Source organism: Arvicola amphibius, chromosome 1, assembly GCF_903992535.2.
Source record: "Arvicola amphibius chromosome 1, mArvAmp1.2, whole genome shotgun sequence".
Lineage (NCBI taxonomy): Eukaryota > Metazoa > Chordata > Mammalia > Rodentia > Cricetidae > Arvicola > Arvicola amphibius.
Window position 1 is genome coordinate 170,049,519 of NC_052047.1, and position 22,531 is coordinate 170,072,049.

At 41.0% G+C, this 22,531-nt stretch overlaps 1 protein-coding gene across 2 annotated transcripts in view; it reads left to right on the forward strand.

Annotated features, from left to right (window-relative positions):
- The first annotated feature begins 4,864 nt into the window (after positions 1-4,864).
- Positions 4,865-22,531, forward strand: part of Cdc37l1 (cell division cycle 37 like 1) — a 30,977-nt gene continuing 13,310 nt past the window's right edge. The window contains exons 1-3 of one of the 2 annotated variants that reach the window (XM_042055796.1): positions 4,865-5,179; positions 9,610-9,891; positions 18,346-18,436. In XM_042055796.1, coding sequence (XP_041911730.1) covers positions 5,048-5,179; positions 9,610-9,891; positions 18,346-18,436 — 505 coding nt within the window. In that variant the 5' untranslated portion in view covers positions 4,865-5,047. The remainder of the gene's footprint in view (positions 5,180-9,609; positions 9,892-18,345; positions 18,437-22,531) is intronic. The other variant, XM_038343989.1, reaches the window with a different exon arrangement.

Below are 22,531 nucleotides of genomic sequence, written 5' to 3' on the forward strand. Positions count from 1 at the left end.
AGCAAAGGACATGTTGGCAGTAAGGGGTATAGATTTTCAAACCCTCAACAACCAAATATTGTATGTGGGCCCATTTTTGCACCCTGAATTTTAACAAACCAACTCAAACGGTGTTTGAGAATTCCAGGTGATGTTGATTATATTTGGAGTTATACAATACCCAGTGATTAACTTTCATAGGTATGGTAAAGCCTTTGTGTCTTTGCACAGACGCATTAACTTGGTTTAGAGTCACATATTAAGGGAGTGCATTGTCGTTTTGTTACTCTGCAAACATGCCTGACAAAGCAATTCAAGGGAGGCTTTCTTTTGGCTTGGAGCTGGAGAGTGCAGTCCATCATGGTGGGTATGGTGCGGCCGCAGGAGACTGAAGCGGCTGTTCACTTCGCTTGGGTCCACAGTCAAGGAGGTGAGTTAGACAGATGCTGCCTCTCCACTTGCTCCAGAACCTGTCAAGCTCCACTGGCAGCCTGCTTGCCTTGCCAGCATGAAACTTGTAGATTCATCCCCAGCAGTCCATGGGATGGGGTCACCCATCTTCAAGTGTGGGTCAACAGAGACTGATCATCATAGGCACGTAGCGGTAAAATTACGGAAAGCTGAGAGTTTTCCTTTCAAGTATTCCAGGAAATGAAGAAAAGGAATAAAGCAAATGTATCAAAATCCTGACAATGGCTGAGTGGTGGGATGGTGACATGAGCTTTCTATAGTCTAAACATTTGTGTGTTTAAAATATATGCCTTTCAATCTGTAATATGTGCTTAAATAGGAAAAACTACCACCTGCTTACATGGGCCTCCCGTTCTACGCTAGCCCATTAAAAGGACTGTGGGCATCAGCCTTACATCTCCTTTCATAGCCAGATCATATGCATATAAAAGGAAAATATGATAGTAAATTCAATGAAAATGCAGACAAGATAAGTGCAATACAGTATAATTAATATCTTGCAATTATTTCAGAAGGAACACCATGGAAAGAAGACTGCAGCCCTGTACTTTAAGAGCAGTGGCCTTAATACCAAGCACAAACTGGCAGTTTTAATATTTCTTAATGAATACATAGCTCTCAGCCAGGGCTATGAGAGAGACCTGTCTCAAAAAAACAAAATAAAACCAACTAACCAAACAAACAAAGAAAAAACAAATACTCTGTGCTGCAGAATTTTCCCTTAGTTTTGGGAATGTTTGCAAATAAAAAGCAAATTAGAACCAAAAGGCCTGTAACAGTCTTGAAGTTGTCGTGGATCTGAGCCTACACATGGGATCTATTTTTGTATAATGGCATTAGCATGTATGAGCCAGACTAGTGCTACACCCTGGCTTGAGCTGGACTCACTGGCATTTGTGGGCTCAATGGTGACAATGATGGCACACAAACCCTTCCTAGGGGACGGACGGCTTCTAGGAATTTGTCCTGTAGACTCTGCAGTTGGAAAGTCGTTTCCTTGAGAAAGGTGAGCTTTCTGATTAGTAGGCATATTACAATATTAATCAATTTCTAAAAACATAAGAAGATAAAGGGGTATGATGAAGTTCCAAAATTTGTTTTATTACTGATGTTATTTTAAGTATTAGGAGTAGTGAGATGAATCGCTGGTCAAGGCTCTTGCTAAGTGAACCTAGCAGCCTGAGTTCAATCAATGGAACCTCCCTGGAAAGGTGGAAGGAGAGCACACATTCTACCTTTGACCACCATGCTTGCACACCTTGGCAAGCACACACACACACACACACACACACACACACACACACACACACACACCACAGTGTAATAATGAAAAAAATGACTGTGCCTAGGCACAGGCTTTATGCCCAGAAGTTAACAGTGGCTCACACTGAGGCTTCTCATACTGTCATATTCACCTCCCTTTATCATTTATGATTTGAATATGAGATGTCCCCTGACAGGTCCACGTGTCTAAACACCTGAAATACCATTTGGTCCCAGTGTTTTGAAAGGCTGTGGAACCTTTGGACCATATGGACTAGCTAAGAGAACTGGATTTCTGGGAGTAGCCCCTGAAGGTTATGTGGGTGTCTGTTCCCAGGCCAAGCCATATGCTTCCTGATATGCCAAGATGCGAGCAACTGAAACCACCTGTGCCCACCACCGCGGTGCTGGTCCAACATGATGGGCTTGTTGCCTCTGAAACTGTGAGCCAAAATAAACCCCTTCTTCCTTGAGATGCTTCTGTTGAGTATCTTATAACAGATCAGAAAAGTAATAAAGTCATCTGTCAAAAAATAAACGTCTTCATGTCCCTCATCTGCCCTCTTTTGCCTTGATTTAATCCCGTTTCCATCCATCCTTTGTCATTTCCCATTCATCTAGTCATCGTGTATGTAGTGAGCATCACTATGCAGGTGGCACAGTTCAGAGTATTGCAAGTGTGAATGAGATGCAACCTGCAACCATGCGGTGCTTACATTCTAGTGAGGGAAGAAATAACAAATAAGAACCGGAAAAGATAGTGCCATGAACAGCAAGAAAAACTATAGGAAGTGGTAAGATGGAGGGTTACAGGCTAGAAAGGGAGTAAGAACCCGATTAGGCTTAGTGACGAGGCTAGCCTCATAAGAGAAGCAGAGAGGCGGGGTGGGGGAGAGAACAGAGGGTGGCTTTTCTCAGTGTTTCCTGCTTTTATAACTTTGGAAGCCTGGACTTGTGAATTGTGTAACTTTCTGGGTCTTAGAACAGCCCTCATTTTGCGGGGAGAGAGGAATGTTTAAATGATAAGAAAGAGCTCATATTTGGACATGTTAAATTTTAAATGTGCATACTCCATTTCAATGGGGATGTCCAAACTGCAGATACACAACATGAGGCTGAAGCGCCAGGCGAAAGTCAAGGCTTAGATTCCAGTTTGGGAACGATCGATACCCAGACGTTATTTAAAGCTACGGTCATTGAGATCCTCCCCCACATAAAAATCTGAGGAGTTCTAAAATTAGAGGTCAGGCAGAGGAGAAGGGAATTGAGGAGAGCAACTTAGAATTTAGTGACTCTGCATCGACAGAGAGCTGGTTTCTTTGCCAGGCACCAATCAAAGCACTTTGCAGTTTCAAATGAAGAGGGAAAAAAGGTTTTTTTTCCTTTTCTCTCGCCTGTCACACTTTCCCCTGTGGCTTTTTAAGCTTGACCTCAATAGAGGTCGAGTAAAATGCTTTTCAACTTTTATTTATGATTATAAAGTTATATACTTGTAGGAAGATCAATCAGCACAATACAGAAATGCTAACAGTGGAAGTACAATCCCCAGAAACTTGATTCCTGGCCTCATCCACCAAGGAAACCATTACATTTCTTCTATACTGTCCAAGAATTTTATACACACACACACACACACACTTTTAAAAATAAGTACGCTCTCATTCTCCATAGATTTCCTTAACCCAGCACCCTGTCTGCATAGCCTGAGGTGGTGGTGAACTTGCTACTCCTCATGCCCCAGCCTTTCCCAGGATTACAGACATGCACCACCACATTAGTTCACTGCAGAGATATTTCCATATCAGCACACAAGATCTACTTGACTCTTCACTTGTGAGCAACTCCACTGCTTTAGTTATTTTTAGCGCTCTTTTATCACCCCAAAACATCTTTGTGGATAAATCTTTGGCTACTGCCGTAAGAATATTGTTGGGTATTTTCCTGGTCACGAAAGAGCAGAAAAGAAGCACACAGGCCTCTCATATTAGTCTTTTCCCCTAGAGGTCATCACACAGGATTTCTGACTGCATTTTTCTCATGCAGTGGCCAACTATTAGAATTAACCAACCTTAAGAGTTTGTCCATCAACCCTGCGAGGTGCAGATGGCTCCGTGGGTAAGAACGCTAGCTATGCAAGCAGGAGGACCTGAGTTCGAATCCCCAACAATCGTGTAAAAAGCCTCTGTAAGAGGCCTGTGACACGGATCATGGGGCTTGCCTGGGAGTTCCCCAAGCTCAGTGAGAGACTTTACCTGGCCTATTCCTGTGAAAGTTTGCCAACCAAAGACTCAACTACTGATGTTCTGTTGTCTAGTCTGACTGTGAGTAGGCAACAGGCCTGGTTGTTAAACACGCAGGTTGTGAAGTTAGACTCCCTGAATCCTAGCTGTCTCTTTCTCTCTCTGGTCCTAGAAGCTGAGATTAGGGCCTTGCCTGTGCTAGGCAAGGACCTTACCACCGAGTTACATTCCCTGGCCTTTCCCTGGGTCTCAGTCTCTTCCCTCCTCTCCCCCCACCTCCGCCCTCTGTGTTTTGCTTTGCAAGACAGTTTCTCTGTGCTATCACACTGAAGACCGGGCTGACCTCAGATTCACAGAGATCCACCTGCCTCTGCCTCTATCTCTGGAGTGCTAAGGTTAAAGGCGTGCACCACCACTGCTGGCCTCTGAATCTTTCTCTTAAATTATGTTCCTGGGCAATTTGGGAACATTTCACCCCTAAAAAGAAGAGAGAAAGCAGCACACGGATCTTCACGATTCTACAAGATACGAAGGGCAAGAAGCCCTCCGATATGTCTACTGCTTGTCTCAAGTCTTCACAAACGTGTTTGCTCCAGTGTTTTATTTTTAGTGTCCTTCCCGCGGTACCAGGGTTTGCAGAACTGTCTTGTCATGGGTAACTCGAAGTTAAGGCAAAGTTGGCTCTGCCTCCTAAAACGCTCCCCCTCCGACGCCTACTTAGACTGCTGTACACGAAAGAGCTGCAGTTTTGAAACACGAGAGGAGGAGCAAACCAAAACGCCCTTTGATAACCGGGATCCGAACCCTTAAAAGCCCCAGCCTCCCTGGACGTCGGCAGCAGAGCTCACCCCTCCGCTCAGGCGAGGCCACGCCCCGTCTCGCCCACCGGAAATGACGTCCAGGCCGGCTACTACTTCTTCCGCAGTCGGCCGGCGGCACGACCCAGGCCTTCTCCCGGCGTGCGTCGGCTCTGCCGGCGACAGAGGAATTCTGGGTAACGACCGTGGCCAGCCGGGCGGCTGGCTCCGCCCAGCAGGTTCTACTCACGCCGGAGCAGTTGGCGGTGGCGGTTGTCGGGCCCGGAGCAGCGGGACATGGAGCAGCCGTGGCCGCCGCCGGGCCCCTGGAGCTTCCCGAGGACTGACGGGCAGGCCGAGGAGGAGAGCGACTTGGACGTGTCCCCCTCTTCGACCCACTACCCGCCGGTGCCTGGCGGCGGCGCCCAGGTGAGAGCAGCCTGCATTCTTGGGGGGGGGAGGGGAGGAGGAGAACCGTCCACGGGCATCACGAGGGGCCCGATGGCAACCCCCAGCTGTGGCAGCATCTTCCGCGGGAGAGGTGGTGGCCACGCGCTCATCCCCGACCCCCAAGTCCACGCACACTCGTCCCCTCACCTTTGCAAGAAGTTCCTCCTCTCGCTCGCACGTCGGTGCGGAGATAGGGGGGCGGCTCCGGCTGTAGAACATTGACCCTTTGTCCCCTCGTGCGTGCTTCCATCCGAGCCTTTATTACCAGCTCCAGCGACTTTGTGCAGTTGATGGGGACAGTGAGTGATTGTACTTCTATGAGAGTACACCGAGTCCCGACATAAACATCTCACGTGCTCTTTCCCACGCTGGCATCTCCGCAGATTCTGTAAACCTCACTTTGGACGCTGGCACACACCTCCCTTTCGCTCAATCATTGGTCCCCCTACTGTAAAAATAGTTTCACTCCTCCTCAGTCTCCAGTGAAAACATAACAGCCAGTTGGCTCTTCTTTCAGACTTCTATCCCAGGTTCCTGATGTTCCTTGTGGTTTTCAGCCCTGCTTTTCTGCCTTAGAAAACATGTCATTTATAGTTTTTCTGGGAGTGCTTACATCCATCACCATGCCCTGACGTCTCTCCTCACCTGGGTGTGTTTTGAACTAGATTTTGAGAGCACAGACAAAACACGAATCTGTTCAATGAAATTGATTGTAGAATGTCTTTTTCCCCCCCTAGGCGTTTTTTGCAAAAACGCAATGCAGTATCGTAACAGAATTAATAGCGGTTTTGAAAGATGACCGGTTTTAAACTGTCTGCCAGCAAGTGTAGGATACTGACGTTATGTCAGCCAGCTGAGTTAACGGGGCTCGCGCAACAATATGCTGTTTCATAACCGCAGACTATGTTCATCCAGCTGGCCACAGGGAAAGTGAGGCAAAATGAGTGATGGGTCAGTAGTCACCTACTAATTATGGCTCGCTGGTGTCATCTGTGTATACATAGTATGACAGAGGGAGAAAGCGAACAATTGCTAGTGTCGGTTTGAACAGATGTGGCGAGGGAAAATGATCTCAGGAATTTCAGCGCACTGTGGTTGGATCAAAGAAGTAACCCAAGACATGCAATATTTTAAAAACACATTTTACCAGTGCATTTGTCTAGGTGGTGGGGGCTTAAAAGTAAGGAGGCTTTTATTTCCCTCATTAAAAGAGATCCCTGAGGTCTTCTGGTTAGTTAGTGGCAGACTCCCCATTAGAACTCCTAACTCCTAGTCCAGTGTATTTTTCCAACCTACTTCTGCACATCCTGTCTGGAGAAATACTGTGAAATTTTATTTGTATGAGAAGGCCTTTAAATGGTGACAAAATCTGTCAAGTCATTATTCCTAAGGACATATAGTAATTACAAGCCTACTTATGCTGTTTGTTAGCTTTAGGACTTAAATATGGGAGTTAGAATATCTAAAAACAAAATGTTTAATCAACAGGCTTTTAAAACCCATATGAAATGACTGGCTTAGTTTTTTTTTTTTTTATCAAATATGAGAGAGAGAGCGGGCTAACTCAATATAACAAGTGTTATGTGAAAAGGCAAACCAGAATTTGGAAGTCCTATTTGAGAACTTTAAAAAAAAAATTGTATCTTTTTACTGAATTCATACACTGTTTTGATCATGTTTTTCCACTTCTCCCAGATCCTCCCCACCTCACTATCCACCCACCTTTATGTTCTTTCTCTTAAGAACAAAAACAAAACCACCACCCAAGTGAAAATTAAAATAAACAAAAGACCAGTAAGAATAAATAAATACATAGAATTATTTGAAAATGCTAAAATGAAACAAAATGTCCACAAAACCCCACTAAGCTTGTTTTGTAGGTTAGCCACTCCTTAGCATAGGGCCTGCCCTGAAGTATGGTTGGTGGTACCCAGTAACATTCCATTTAAGAATAGTGATTTTCTCTTCTCCAGTAGTTACCAGTTGTACATTCTTCTTGGTTAGGGTGGAGCCCGTGCCCACTTTACTCCTCTCAGTGCCGGGACCCTGTCTGACATGCGATCTGAGAACTTTTGATGTAAAGATGCACCAGTAGACTCTAATAATAACAGTCCTCTTGCAGAGTTTTTGTTCATTAAAATTATGTCCTCCTAAAATTTTATTTGATAACTGATTAAAATAAGACCTAATATGGGCTGGGAATGTAGCTCAGCAGAGAGTTCTTGACCTAACTTGGGTTAAATTTTCTGAATTGCATTCTCTTTTAAATACTCTATATTATACTTAGTCATCTCAATGCATGTTGGATAGTATGACCAAATGATATATGGGTAGTCTATGATAATTTAAATATAAATCGTTCTTGTGTTTGGTTTGATTTGAGAAATATTTGTTTCTGTATAATTAGAAAGTGAAGATACCCCATTTATTCATAATTGCTTTTATTTGTATAACTTTGTCTTTATAGTTAAGTTTTACAGCTTCATTTTCCTCCTTTTTTGGGCTCCATGTTAAAGTATAGTTTTATATATATATATATATATATATATATATATATATATATATATATATATATATATATATTCTTTTAAAAAATCATTTTATTATTTCATGTATGTAAGTGTTTTTGCTTGCATGAATGTGTGTGTACCCAATGCATTCCAAATGCCTGCCAAGGTCAGAAGAGGGTATAGGATGCTCTGGAGTTAGATAGTTGCAAGTAATAGTGGGAGAATCGAACCCAGGTCCTGTGCAAGAGCAGCAAGTGCTCTTAACCACCAAGCCAGCTCTCCAACCCCATAATTTTTCTAGTGAATCAAAAAGTAAAAATAAGTGTTTTACTTGGTTGTTTAGAGACATGCTGTTATCTGGGCTTTAGGCCCTCATGACTAAATAAGAAACCAGGATAACAAGTATCCACATAAACAGCCACAGTCCACATAAACGTACGTTAGAAATCGTGACTGTGCCTGAAAACTCAGAAAGTAGGACAGCCTCGTTTCTACCTGCCTCAGAACAGTTTGTCCAAGAAATAAAGATTAGATAATTCATCCAGTAGTTATTAAATTCTGACTCCTTAACTGGTAATCAGAGAGAAGAATTAAGTATATATCATGTTTAAAAATAAAATTAATACCACTGCTGGGCAGTGGTGACGCACGCCTTTAATTCCAGCACTCGGGAGGCAGAGGCTGTTGGATCTCTGTGAGTTTGAGACCAGCCTCAAGGTGAGTTTCATCATAGTCAGGGCTACACAGAGAAACCCTGTCTCAAAAAAGCCAAAGCCAAACCAAAACAAAAAAACCTACTATGGGAATGTTTATACTTTGGGTTTGGAGAGAATGGCTAAGAAATGACTTAAGGATTGGGCAGGTGCTGGAAAGAGGACAGAGGGTTGTTAGTGGAAAGGGAAAACAGGGTCCTGAGGGTGGGAAGAAAAGGCCAGGAGGTAAAGGTAACTGGAACTGAGGAGTCTTTAATTAATAATAATAATAGCTCTTAAATAATGGACTCTGGTAAATAACCTGAGGGCCCCCGCCCCTGCTTTGAAGGATCATTCTAGTAGAGAATGGCCAATGAAGACTTAAAGAGTAGGATTATGTTTGCACAGTTGAAATGTAAAGTTATAAAGGCTTGAATACTGAAACAAGTGTGGGAACAGATTGAGAACAGTGGTTTTCAGTAATATAAAATTGTTTTTAGCCTAGAAATCCTAAAAGAAAAAAAAAGAGCCCTCATCTTTTGTTGTTGAAATAAGGGATATAAACACCTATTGCATTTACATAAGTGATTATGCAAATATTAAAAGTAATTATTCCTGAGTAGATCAGAGTTAGCAGGATAAATTAGTTGCACTTCCTAATATACTCTTTACCTTTTTGGTTTGGATTAAGTTAATGTATGTCTATATGATATAATCATTTATAAGTAGAATTTTCTATTACAAACTCTTACATCACCACAAATTGTGATAACACAGAACTAAAGTAGTGATTGCTTTGAAGTAGAAGGATGCTCATTGCAGCAAGAACCTGCAGGTTAAAGCTCTAAAGGTCTGGTTTTCAAGATGAGGAGTCATAAGTAACTGATGAACTTGGATGTAAGCTTTGCTTTCCTTCTGGTGAAGGATTCTGGAGCCTGCACATCTGATGCTTGCTGTGGGCCAGCTGTATGCAAGTTACTGACAGTTGCCAGGCTTTGTGTTGTTAGTTGTCAGGGGAGGGGCGTAGATGAACAAAGAAGCTCAGAGTCTAATTGATGAATGTAAAATGTAATTGTAGACAAAGCATACAGATATGCTGTGCTCCAGAAACACCGTACAGAGATCCTTTGAGTTGAAAAATCATGAACTGTGTCGTTGCTGCCACCTTCACTCCTCACTAATACTGCTGTTGTTACTTTTTATTTAGATGTATAGCGATGGGATTGAGCTGGCTTGCCAAAGGCAGAAGGAATTTGTGAAGAGCTCTGTGGCGTGCAAATGGAATCTTGCTGAAGCCCAGCAGAAACTTGGCAGCTTGGCACTGCATAACTCTGAGTCCTTGGATCAGGAACACGCCAAAGCTCAGACTGCAGTGTCGGAGCTGAGGCAGCGGGAGGAAGAGTGGCGGCAGAAGGAGGCGGCGCTGGTCCGGAGAGAGGGCACGTGTCTGCGCAACACGGATGCTGTTAGCAAAGACGTTTTTAATAAGGTAGGGACTTGTGTTGGACCAAAAAAAAAAAAAAAAAAAAAAAAAAAAAAAGAAAAGGAACTGGGTATGTGGCTCATAGGTAGCGCATGTAAGAGGCCCTGGGTTCTGTTCCCAGCTCCACAGATAAAAACGCAGAAGGAAAAGCAGATAGTTCTGTAAATAACTGTTAGCAAAACAGCAGAGTTCATGAAGCAGCAAACATCTCCAAGCCTTGCTTTCTTCAACATGTAGGGTAGCTGGGCCTGTGCACTGCAGCTAACGTGAGCACTCCTGCTGTTGCTGTGCTGTCAGCTTCCATCAGTTCTGTAACACACATAGTTCCTGGACTTAGAAATAAAGCCATTCAGCTTACCAGCACAGGTTTAGTAAGATCGAGTAATCTCTCTCTTTTTTTTTTAAATTAAATTTCATTATGCTGAGTTACATAAAGCTATTTTCATGCAGGTATACAATGCACTTTGGCATACCCAACACTATACCCTTCCGTTCTCCCTTTTCTCACCCAGTCCCATTCCTGTAGTTGCCTTTGTGCCCCTAGATGGTTTCACATTGTTTGTACTTTAGGGATTTTGTGCATTTATATAAAATGTAGGACCCACACAGGAGAGAAAACAGGCGATATGATTATATCCAGGTGCAATATATTTTCCTGCAAATCATATAACCTCATTCTTTTTCTATGGCTATAAAGTAATGTGTTTATATGTGTGTGTGTGCGTTTGTTCTATTGTATGTTTAATCTCATTTATTCAGCTGTTGGACACCCATGTTAGTCCCATCCTTAGCTATTGTCCTTACTAATAAAATAGAGCTGCAGCAAAGTTTGATGTGCAAGTATCTCTGGTATGTTGACAGTTTTTCAGGTACAAGAGTAATATAGCTGTGTCGTATGGCAGATGTATTTTTAGTTTCTTGAGAAGCCTCCTTTCTAACTTCCATAGTAGCTGGGCTCTCATACATTCCTATTGTGTGTAAATGCTCCTTTTTGTCTATAACCTTGCCAGCATTTGTTGTTACTTGCTTTTGTAATGACTACTATTTTGGTTGGGGTGAGACAGACTCTCAATATAGTTTTGATTGGCATTTCTTGGATGACTGGTGGTGTCGAAATTTTTTCATATATTAGCCATTTTTGTTTTATCTTTTGAGAATTGTGTACTCATTTCATTAGCCCATTAATTGGTTGGGTTGTTTGATTTCTTGTTATTTAGTATTTTGGTTCTTTGTCTACTATAGCAAAAGATAGTAGAGGCGGTGAGATGGTCCAGCAGGTAAACATACTTGCCGCCAAGTCTAGTGACCCGAGTTTGATCCTTAGAACCCACATGGCGAAGGGAGAAACACTTGGAAATTGTCTTATGATGGCCCTACATACTCTGTCGTGAGGCACCATGTGGTCATTGGGAATTGAACTTAGGACCTCTGGATGAGCAGCAGTCCTCTTTGGTGCTGAGCCATTTCTCCAGTTCCCGCTTTGTTTTTCCTCATAGAGACTCAATAAGTCTCTGGTTAATTGCTGGTGTTATTTCTTGAGTGACTGAATTCCTATTCAGAGTCTTGCCTGATCTGTTATCTTAAACTTTCTGGTCTCACATTAAGGTCTTTGATCCATTTGGATGAGAGAGAAGGATCTAGATTCTTCCATGTGGATATCCATCCCATTTTGCCATTATCACTTGAAGAGTCTGCCTTTTCTCTGATACGTTAATTTATTTTTGAAATCCCCAGCTGTGGCTACACAGTAGCATGCTGATTTGTTCCCATGGCTCTAGTACAGTTGAAGTCAAGCACAGTGACACTTTAGCACAGTGTTTGGGCTGTCTGTGGTCTTTTATGCTTTCATTTGAATTTTTTTTTTTTGGATTTTTTCCCCCTCTTACTGAAGAAACACATTGAGATTTTGATGGAGATTGCATTGAATCTGTAAATGCTTTTGGTATGATAGCCATTTTCGTAATATTAAATCTTCTAATCCATCAAAATAGGAGACCTTTCCATTTTTCTTTAATTTCTTTCCTCAGTGTTTTAGGTTTTCATCATAGATGACTTCTTTTACTTCCTTGGTAGGATTAGATTTATTCCAAGCTCTTTTGTTTTGGTCAGTATCTAATGCAACTGTGAATACGATTTTTTTCTGATTTATTTCTTAGCATGTTATTAGTCTATAAACTACTGATTTTTATGTTAGTTTTGTATCCTACCATTTGAAAGTATCAAATTAAAGACATTTCTGATGCAGTCACTAGGGTCTCTGACCAATAGAAGTACATTATTTACAAATAAGAGCACATTCACTTCTTCCTCCCCTGGTCTCATCTCACTACTGTGAGTCATCAGCACCATATGAATAAGAGTTGAAGAATTAGGCACCCTGGTCTTGTTTTAGGTGGCAGTGCTGACTTATCTTAAGTATTAGTATTGACACATTGAAACAGTCCTTTAAAATTAATACAGTTTAGTCTCTTAAATAGAATAGTACTTTCGCTAAATTAGGTTTTTTGTTTTGTGTTTTAGACATAATCAGTTTGTTTTGTTTAGTATTACTTTGTTTTTTAGGCAGGGACTCATTTTCAGACCCTAGCCCGTCTGAAACTTGCTCTGTACCCCAGGCAGGCCTTAAACTCAGAGATCTGCCTGCCTCGGCTTCTCCCTACCCTCCAGAAAGACATGTGGCACTATACCCCCAGTCTTGAGACTAGATCTTGCCATGTATCTGTGTCTCACTCCAAACTCAATCAGCAGGGCATTGTGCTACATGCCTTCAAACCCCAGCCAGAGGCAGGTGGGCGTCTATAATTTGCGGCCAGTGTGGTTCACAGCTTCCAGAATAGTTTTGTCTACATAGAGAGATCCTGTCTCAAAAAACAAAGCAAAATAAAAAAACAGCATAACAAAACAAACAACCCCTCTTTCTTAGCTTGTGAGTGATGGGGCCACTAACTGGCAAAGTTAGTAGTTTTTGTTTCATTTTTAGGTTGCTTTTTTTTTTTGTTTTGTGTTGGGGGGGGATGGGGAGAGAACAGGTGTGTGCACAGGAGCAGGCTTACCGGGGGATGTGTGTGAGGGTCAGAGGATAAGTTACTGGAGTTGATCTTCTCTTTCCATAATGTGAAGTTAGTCCCTTGACCTGCCTGGCCACCTCACCAGCTCTAAGTTACTTGTTTTTTTCAGGACATTATTCTGTTTCTCATTAGTGTGTAGAAACCTTAGCTTTTCCTTGTGAGTCTGAAGAAGAAATGGGTTTAAATTGTAGAATCAGAGAGCTTGTTGTTGGGGGAATGTGGAAAATCCAGTTTAAGCAGATTGTAAAAACATTTGTGCTATCCACCCAGCATTTTTAACTTCAAATAAAATGGGGGGAAAAAAAAATCACAGTTCATCCTACTTAATGAAGGTCACCATTGTGTTACAGAATTCATGTTTGGGGAATATGTATTCATATAAGGACGTAAATAGAATCTAAATTCTATTTAAAAGTTTGAAAGCTCTTATAGGTACAGATTACCTGCAATTTTTTTTTCCTTTTTTTTTTTTTTTTTTTTTTTTTTTGGTTTTTCGAGACAGGGTTTCTCTGCAGCTTTTTTAGAGCCTGTCCTGGAACTAGCTCTTGTAGACCAGGCTGGCCTCGAACTCACAGAGATCTGCCTGCCTCTGCCTCCCGAGTGCTGGGATTAAAGGCGTGAGCCACCACCGCCCGGCTATTACCTGCAATTTTTTGTTTGTTTGTTTGTTTCAGGGTTTTTTTTTTTAATGTTGCTAGAAGACAAACCCAGGCATTGTACTGCTGAGCCGATATTCTTAACCTCTGTGGGCATTTTTCATTTACAGTCTAAAATATTGTTTACATACATGTAAAACTGAGCAAATATGTGGAAAGTGTTCAGAGCTTTTAAGGGTAGAGGCGTATGTACTGATGAGAGCAGCTAAATCAAAGTTAAGAACACTTTGCTCACAGCCCTCATTTTGTGCTTCCTAATGCAGTCACTGCTTCAGAGAATTTTAATTGAGCTACCTTATTTTATTAATGAAGAAGCTGAAAATTAAGTACCCAGTCAAGTACTGGATTAAATTTATGGAAGAAATGCTAAACTATGGGATTAAAAGATTAGGTAAAAATTTGTAGGATGTCTTTAAGAATGAGGGGCTAGAGAGATGGCTCAGCAGTTAAGAGCACTGTCTGCTCTTCTGGAGGACCTCAAATTTGCGGTCCATCATCCGTGTGGTGGCTCATAACTGTCTGTAACTCTAGTTCCAGGGCATCCAATGCCATCTTCTGGCCCCTGTTGGCACAAGCATACATGTGGTGCACATATGTGTAAGGCCAAACACTCATACACATTTAATTTAAAATGGAAAAAGAAAAAAAAGATGACTTTAAGATTGAAAAAAATTCATACTTGGCCTGATGGTACAAGCTTGTAATCCAGCCTACTGGGGAGGCTGAGGCAGACAATCTACAAGTTTTATAAGGTAAGCCTGGGCAATTTAGTGAAACCCTTTCTCAGAAAGAAGGGGAAAGAGGACTGAGGCTGTAGCACAGGGTAGAACACCTGCCTAGCATCCTCAAGACCGAGGCTCAATTCTTAGAACCACACACACACCCTCAAAATAACAAGGAAAGAAAGAAAATGATGTCCTTATAATGATGTCTGCTGTACTTGCTAACAAGTGCTAACAAAGGCCACCAGCCTTGAACTATCAAAATTCCATTCTTCTCAAAGTACTCTTGGTTTATAGATTTGTTTTCTATTTGGAAAGTAGAGTTTATGAAGATTGGCTTCAAAGTGCATGAAAAGGAGGAGAAAGGGAATTAACTCAAAAACTTATGACCACGTTTTAATACAGAATAAAATGTGAGGAGATAGTAAGGAATAGTAGCTTATAAAGCATTACTTGGAGAAATGTAACTGTGAATATACAGATGGGTAGAAATACTTTGATTCTCTCTCTTCGTCAGAATGGCTAAGGAAAACAGTTCCTAGATGCTAAAAGCTTTATTTTTATGACAAAGGTAGGTTTTGTATGTCCTGTTGGCGTCTTCTGAGTCTGAGACAGAGTACTGTGCGTCTAAACAGAATTTAGAGCGGCGAGGCGGTTAAATATTGGCTGTGGTAGTCTGTGAGGCTGCATCATCTCAGCCAGTTGCCTTGAAGCTGTTCTGGATGTTAGATCACCTGGGTCATCACTCCCATGGGAGATCTGTCAGGGGGTCTTACGTGATCAAACCGTAATAGCTGGAAGGAGTCCATAGCTTTTCATCTTCTGTGGAAACAAAAGCAGAACCTCTTTTCCATAGCAGAATATCCTTAGACCCAAATTTTGAAGTCAAGATACCTTTATGTTAGTTTAGCTTAGCCTCATCCACAATCAAATGTCTCTCTGCAGTTAATTAACAGTCAAAAAATTCAAAGAAAATACAATAGTACATGTAATCCAGACTCTGTATATTTTCCATCTTTATGTGGCTTATATTTTTTATTACTCTATTTCCTTTTTAAGAACCTCAGTTTACTATCTTTAAATTATTCTTTTAATCTATGACTGTTCTTTCTCCTTTCTCCCAAGCCTATGCATATTTATCAAACACACGTTTAGAGGCCTTTTTTCTGAATGTGTCTTTAATGTGTATCTGTAATCATTTTTTGATCAGGAGAGTTTTTAAAATGCTAAGCAGGTGTGACTAGGACAAAAGTGGGGGCTTTGTTTTTTATTTTATTTTATTTGTTTTTATTGTGCATAGTGTTCTGCCTGCATGTATGCCTGCAGGCCAGAAGAGGGCACCAGATCTCATTATGGATGGTTGTTAGCCACCATGTGGTTGCTGGGAATTCAACTCAAGACATCTGGAAAAGCAGCCAGTGCTATTAACCACTGAGCCCTCATTCGGCTTTTCAACATGGCATAGGTACCCAGGCAAGTCTTGCTTACCTCTCCAACTCTGGGAAGCAGTACCACGTAGCATGAAGCCAGGCTCTTAGGCCTGCAGCCATGCTCTCAAGTCCTCAGGCAGTGACTGGGAGAAGCCTCTTTGTACTGTGTTGGTGAGAGACCATGCGAGTCTGCCTTGCTGCTCAGCTTATGGCAGTCAGCTGCTGGCTCTGTCTTGGCATGCGGCTGTCTGGAGGGGTGACTGTCCAGAAACACGTCTCTGTACTGTGTCTGGCATGAGACTAGGGAGCCCAGTGTGACTCTGTTTCTGTGCATTTAGAACTTTTTTTTAACGCCTTCTCAGACCCTGTGGAAATACAAGAGCCTCAAGTTGGTACGCCATTTGTAATTGGAGGTTTTCTCGTGCCTGCCAGTTCCTGAATAACCATTCTGAGGCTTAATATAATTAAAAACTGTTTGGTCAATGGCTCAGGGTTCTTACTGGCTAGTTCTACGTATAAATTAACACATTGCTAATAATCTGTGTATTGCCATGTATCCCATGGCTTATCAGTAATGCTCTGGCATCTTACTCTTCAAACAACTGCTGCTGTCTTCCTGAGTTCACTTTCTTTTTCCCTTTATCTTTGCTTGGATTTCCTGCCTGACTCTGTTCTGCCAGGCTATTGGCCAAATCAGCTTCTTTATTAACCAATGGTAATAAAATATATTCATAGCATACAGAGGGGCATCCCACAACAAATAAGTATATAATGGACTTTAGTTATATGCTTCCCTACACCTTCCCATGTCTTCCTTGACTCCTTCCTCTTAGTCCTTTTTTTTTCCTTAGACAGTTTAGCTTTTATTTCCATGCCATATATACATACATATGTATACATACATATATACATACATAATTTTATGTATCTGTACAAAATGTGGTACCCACATATAAGAGAAAATGTGAGATACTTGCCTTTCTGAGATTGGCTTAATTTGCTTAATATGATTATGCACAGTTTAAGAAATATAGAACAGGGCTAGCAAGATGACTCATTACTTAAGAGCACTTGTTGCTCTTGCAGAGGACCCATGTTCAGTTCCCAGCACCTGGATGGCAACTTAACAACCCACTGTACCTTCAGTTCAGGGACTCTAACACTCTTCTGACCTTTCTGGTCACTGGGCATGCATATGGTACACATACATGCAGACAGGCAAAATGCTCAATCACATGAAATAAAACTAATATATACTATATATATGTATATATGTGTATATATATGTGTGTGTATGTATATATATATGTATATGTATATATTTTTTTTGCACTGCCTGCTTTTCCTAAAGGTCCTGAGTTCAATTCCCAGCAACCACATGGTGACTTATGGCCATCTGTAATGAGATCTGGTCAGTTGTCCTCATCAGCTTATAGAGCATGAAACCCAATATGGACAAGTTCAGTAGAACCACCTTTATAGGCTGCCCATGCATGCTTCAGCACTGCCAGGGCATAAATTTAATGTGTGTGTGTGTGTGTGTGTGTGTGTGTGTGTGTGTAATATATTTAAGTGTAGGATGCTTCATAATTTTGCATGTTATCCTCAGGCCATGCCAATCAATACTATACAAGCCTCTGAGCATTTGAAATGTGGTTCATCCAAATTGGGATGTGCTCTAATTGTAAAATATACACCAGATTCCATTACTAAATACCAAAACACCAGAAGTGAAATACTTTAATTTTTTGTTGTTTCTTCCGTGTTGAAATGATAATATGTTGAGTACATTAGGATATGAACTTTGTTTATTTCTGCTTTTTAATGGAGCTAGTAGAAAATTTTAAGGTGTATTTGTGACTAGGACAGTATTGGTCTAGATAACAAAACATTAAAAAGGTGCTTTTATTTTGAAATACAAGCTGGCAGGGGGCTAACTTGGGCTTTTCAATTTGCAGTGGTAATATCAGGGCATAAGGTGTATCACAGAATACTCTGGGAAACTGTTGTGCTAGTCTTGCTGGTAAGATGAGGAACGTGTTCTGTTCCGTGACTTAATTAACAAATATAAATGCTTCCTCAGCAGAAGTGTGTACTTAGTTTTAAGAGTTAAACTGTTTAGCTTCCCAAGAGAGAGTTTAGAAATGCAGTCAAGGTTTATCTTTTATTCTGTCTTCTCTCAGAGAATTTATAGTAAGTATCTTTGACTCTTTGCACTTTGGATTGCTGAGTTTGCCTCTAGCAAGAAACCCAAAGATTGGACTGGAGTTGCAAATATTTATTGGAAATGAATAACACACATAAAGAATCTTTCCTGTCTTTGATAGGGTAATCTGCATAATGAGAAGACTCACTCAACTTTTCTACTGTGTGATCGCTGGATAAATTTATAATTTAAAACAAAGCAAATGGAACTACCATATGAGGATGTTTAACTTTTGAATGACAAGTTTAACAGATTAGTTTAATGATGTATAGTACTATGCCATATTTTTATTACATCATGTCTTTACGAAAGTTTGCTAAGCATTTAGCATCTGAAGAGATTCAGTTACAATACTGATTTTAATTACTAATTTTTCAGAGTTTTATTAATCAAGATAAAAGAAAAACAGAAGATGAAGATAAATCACAATCATTTATGCAGAAATATGAACAAAAAATTCGACATTTTGGTGAGTCTACTACTTAAGTGTCCTTTATTGTGTTTGATATCATTGGTGTGTGTATAAAATTGAACCTCTGAAATAAGGTCTGAAAAACATATGGCCAAGTCCATTCGTGTTGTTGCTTATGACAGGGTCATCAGAGCTGCTTCACCTGGCTTGTGTCTTAAACTGTTATAGAGAAGCCCAGCTCAGTCCGCTAACGCTGCTCTCTGTGATGGTGTGTGTCACTGCTTTGCATTTCTTGACTGCTAGGATGTTTTGCTTCTTCTTTTTTCTTTTGATATTTTTCTTAACATTAAAAGATTAGCATTCATTTAAACATTTTATGTGTTTTTTTCATAGACAGTAGGGAGGGGTCAGGGCATGCCACAGCACATGTGAAGAGGTCAGAGTCCAACTTAACAGAATCAGTTCTTTCCTTTTCCACTGTGTGAGTTCTAGGGATTGACCTTTGGTCATTAGGTTTGGTGGCAAGTACTCTTCCTCACTGAGTCATCCCACCAGCTCCAACACTCACTTTTTTTTTCTTCATGTTTGGATATGATGTTATGTAAGTCATAGTTCCTTGACATGTTGCTCAGATAATAGAATAAAAATGCATTCATGTATGCACGCGCGCGCACACACACACATACACACACACACAGATTTAGGATACAACTCTTGCCATTTTTTTAAGGTTTATTTTTTTATCTTTAATTATGTGTATGTGTTTGTGTCTATGTAAGTATATACCACGTGTCAGGAGCCGATGGAGACTGCAAGAGGACATCGGGTCCCCTGGAGCAGAAGTTACGGGTGGTTGTGAGCCACCAACATGGGTGCTGGCATCTGAACTCAGGTTCTAGAAAAGCAGGAATCACTCCTAATGGTTGAAGTTTCTCTGGTCCCAGAACTGGCATTTTCTATTGCAGTTGGGGGTGACGTTGAAGTAAATGAAGGATTCCTGGAGGAAGGTATCATTTGGGTTTCTTTAGGAAGAGGCAGATAAGGATTTCCCATGGAGATTAGGCCACGGCGTTAGAAATACAGAAAATAAGTGTGGTGTGCTCTGAGACTTACGAGCAGTGCGATGATGCTAGCCTGAAAATGCGGCTGGGAAATGTGAGGAGTTGAATTTCAGACTATATTTTTTCACTAAGTATTGTGTGAATTAACAGACATGGTTCTTGTTTGTGTTTTGGCATGTGTTGAAATCTTTTTTCATTTGTACCCCCTTAAAGTATTGCTTTTGCTTCAGAAGAAAAAACTGCGTTAATATAAGAATAGTTAGTACCTGAAGACAGCTGGGCATGGTGACACAGGCCTGTAATCCCAGACTGAAGAGGCTGGGGTGGGGCGATAACAAGGGCAGGGCTAGCCCAGACTATGAGACTGTCACAAATAGCCAAAGCAAACAAACAAGAAAGAAAAGGCTAGTGTCTGAGGAGCTAAACACAAGTTCACTTTCTACATATATTATTGTGCCATTTCATTTAATAGAAATAACAGGAATAAGCAGCCCTCTCTCGGATAAATATTAACATCTTTAAACCAACAGGGTCTTGAATCACAGGGACAGAAGACAATAACTTGCAAACGAGTTCTGTGTTGTTGTTGCCATTCCTACCTACAGTCCTTGCTACCAGGACCCGTGTGCTCTGCTGCAGGAAAATATGTGCTTCCTTCGGGAAGCACATGGCTGGCTGCTTTAAAGCCATGTCACCTAGTAAGTGAGAGATAGTGTCTTCTTTGTTGTAGATTGAGTGCCTCAGTTCAGTGCAGTTCTGTGTGGGAAAACAACCAGTTTCACGAGGTATTGTAATCACCTGACACTGAGACTCCATCTTCAGTAGACCCTTTCCTTCCTGTGTAAAACCGCTGTTTCTGACTAGTCCATGCTAAGACCAGTGAACTTCATGAGTCCATGGTCATCATTTATTTTGACAGAAAATGAATAAAAAATAATGTGGTGCAGTAACCAGTCCATCTAGCACACTCCAAAATGTAATTCTGGTTGAAGTATAAAAAGAGAGAGGATATTTCCAGTTCTAGAACAGGCTTATTCATATGAGGGATTATTGATCCCTCCAAGAAGAAATTGGATCAAAAACTCAAGCTCCTACTTAATACTGGATAATTAATTCTGTAGAATATGGTGCCATATTGTGGGTTTTGTATGAGTTTTTGCTCCTGAAAAGTTTGGTGTTCATTGATTCTACTGGGCTGGGTTACTGAAACATCCTTGATGAGAAGAATCGTGCTCTCAAGTCTCTGCATTACCTCGCCCTATGCCCACCTGAGACATGACCCCCACCCCCCTTAGCTTATGAAACTACTGTGTGTTTAATAAGAGGGACAGGAAAAAAGGCTGGCTTGGCCTCCTCAGATGATTAATAAGCATTTGTTTTACCATTGCATGTTGTGAGCTTCCAGCATCTTATCTTGTAATACTAACCAGACCCTTGCTGTCTTCAAATCCAACCAGACTGATAGCCACTCCCAGATTCACACTGTACCTGTTTCTTAGTGGAAATGCACATTGGCTTTTCACTTGGAGGAGATATCCTACTTGCTGCAGCACATTGGATCCACAGAAATGTTCCTAAGGTAGTAGGCTCCCAAACTTTCCATGTGTTTAACTGTCCACTCCCTGGCATCTGTGTATCCTTATATATAAATAGGCATCTTGGGCATCTGCTACTTCTGCTCACCAAGTTCCATCAACATAGAGTGGATTAAATTTACAGTTACATAAGGTGATGAGATAACAAAATCTGCATTTACAAAGTGATAGCACAGTTGATAGAGGCCTGAGACAAGAGTTTGAGGGCTTGATGCTGTTCACCCTGAGAAAGTGATACTTCTGCTAGTGCATGCTTATTAGTAAAGAAAAAAGCATGTGCCTGGCTGATAGTCAGGTGTGGTGATTGTGCTTTAACATAGATAAACTTGCCTGAAGATCAGAGTTCAGAGCTAGCCACACTAGTTAGCTAAGACAAAGGTAGATGAATCTCTGTGAGATTAAAAGCACACTGGTCTACACAAGACTGAATCAGTGAATCCGGGAGTTTAAAGAGAAACAGCCAAGTGGTGGCAGCTCACACCTTTAATCCCAGCACTAGGGAGGTGGAGATGAGGAGTGATATAGCCAGGCAGGCAGAGTAATATAAGGTGGGAAGAGACAGGAGTTCAAGATTGATTTCGCAGAGACAGCATTCAGTATGAGGATTCGTAGAGACAGGTTCTTGCCCCCTTGGTTCTGAGGTTTTCATAGAGGTAAGAACTAGGGGCTGCTCTGCTTCTCTGATCTTTCAGCTTTCACCCCCTTATATCTGACTCCAGGTTTTTATTATTAAGACCAGTTAGATTTGTGCTACAGATAAGTATATTGATGAACTCCTTAAAAAAAGAAAGATAGATAGAACAAAAAAGAAAAAAGAAAAAAGCCATTTGGAATGGTAGCTGTAATTAAAGCTTCCAAGTGAAGACTTTCCAAAGTTGGATTCCAATGTAGACTCTTGAAAGAGGGTCTGGTGAATCCGGGAGCTGTCTATGTGGGGCAGCAGGGACTTCACACCAATACTTTTCTCATTTGTGCTCTGTTATTCAGAATTCTTCCTGATTCTCCTTTATGCTGTTTGATGATTCTGGTTCTCCTGTTGCTTTTACCCTTATACTTAAGTACAATTTACCAAGTAATGGTAAATGGTACCATTATTGTAGTGTCAGATTATTGAAATCTGATTTTCCTTTACATTTTTTTTTATTGGTTGGCTTGTGCTTTAGAAATACAAAATGCTGACATAGATACAGAGCTCTTCTACTCTTCAAATTCACAGCAGTTTCCAGTAGTTTGCACCTTTAACTTCACTGCCTTTGTGGTCCTCAGAGACGCTTTTTGGATTGTGCAGTGTTTTTTCAGAGCACATTATTTCCCTTTCAGGCATAGTTAGCTTCAATTCAGCGTTTTCTGAATCTGTGTAGGATGTGGTCACTGGAAATTTTTATCAAAAATCATAAATATTTATATAAAACCTTTTTTCATTTATAATATCTTTATTGTATTTACTTGTGATTTACTTTAAAAAATATTAATATCCTGTTTTTGAAAAACATGCT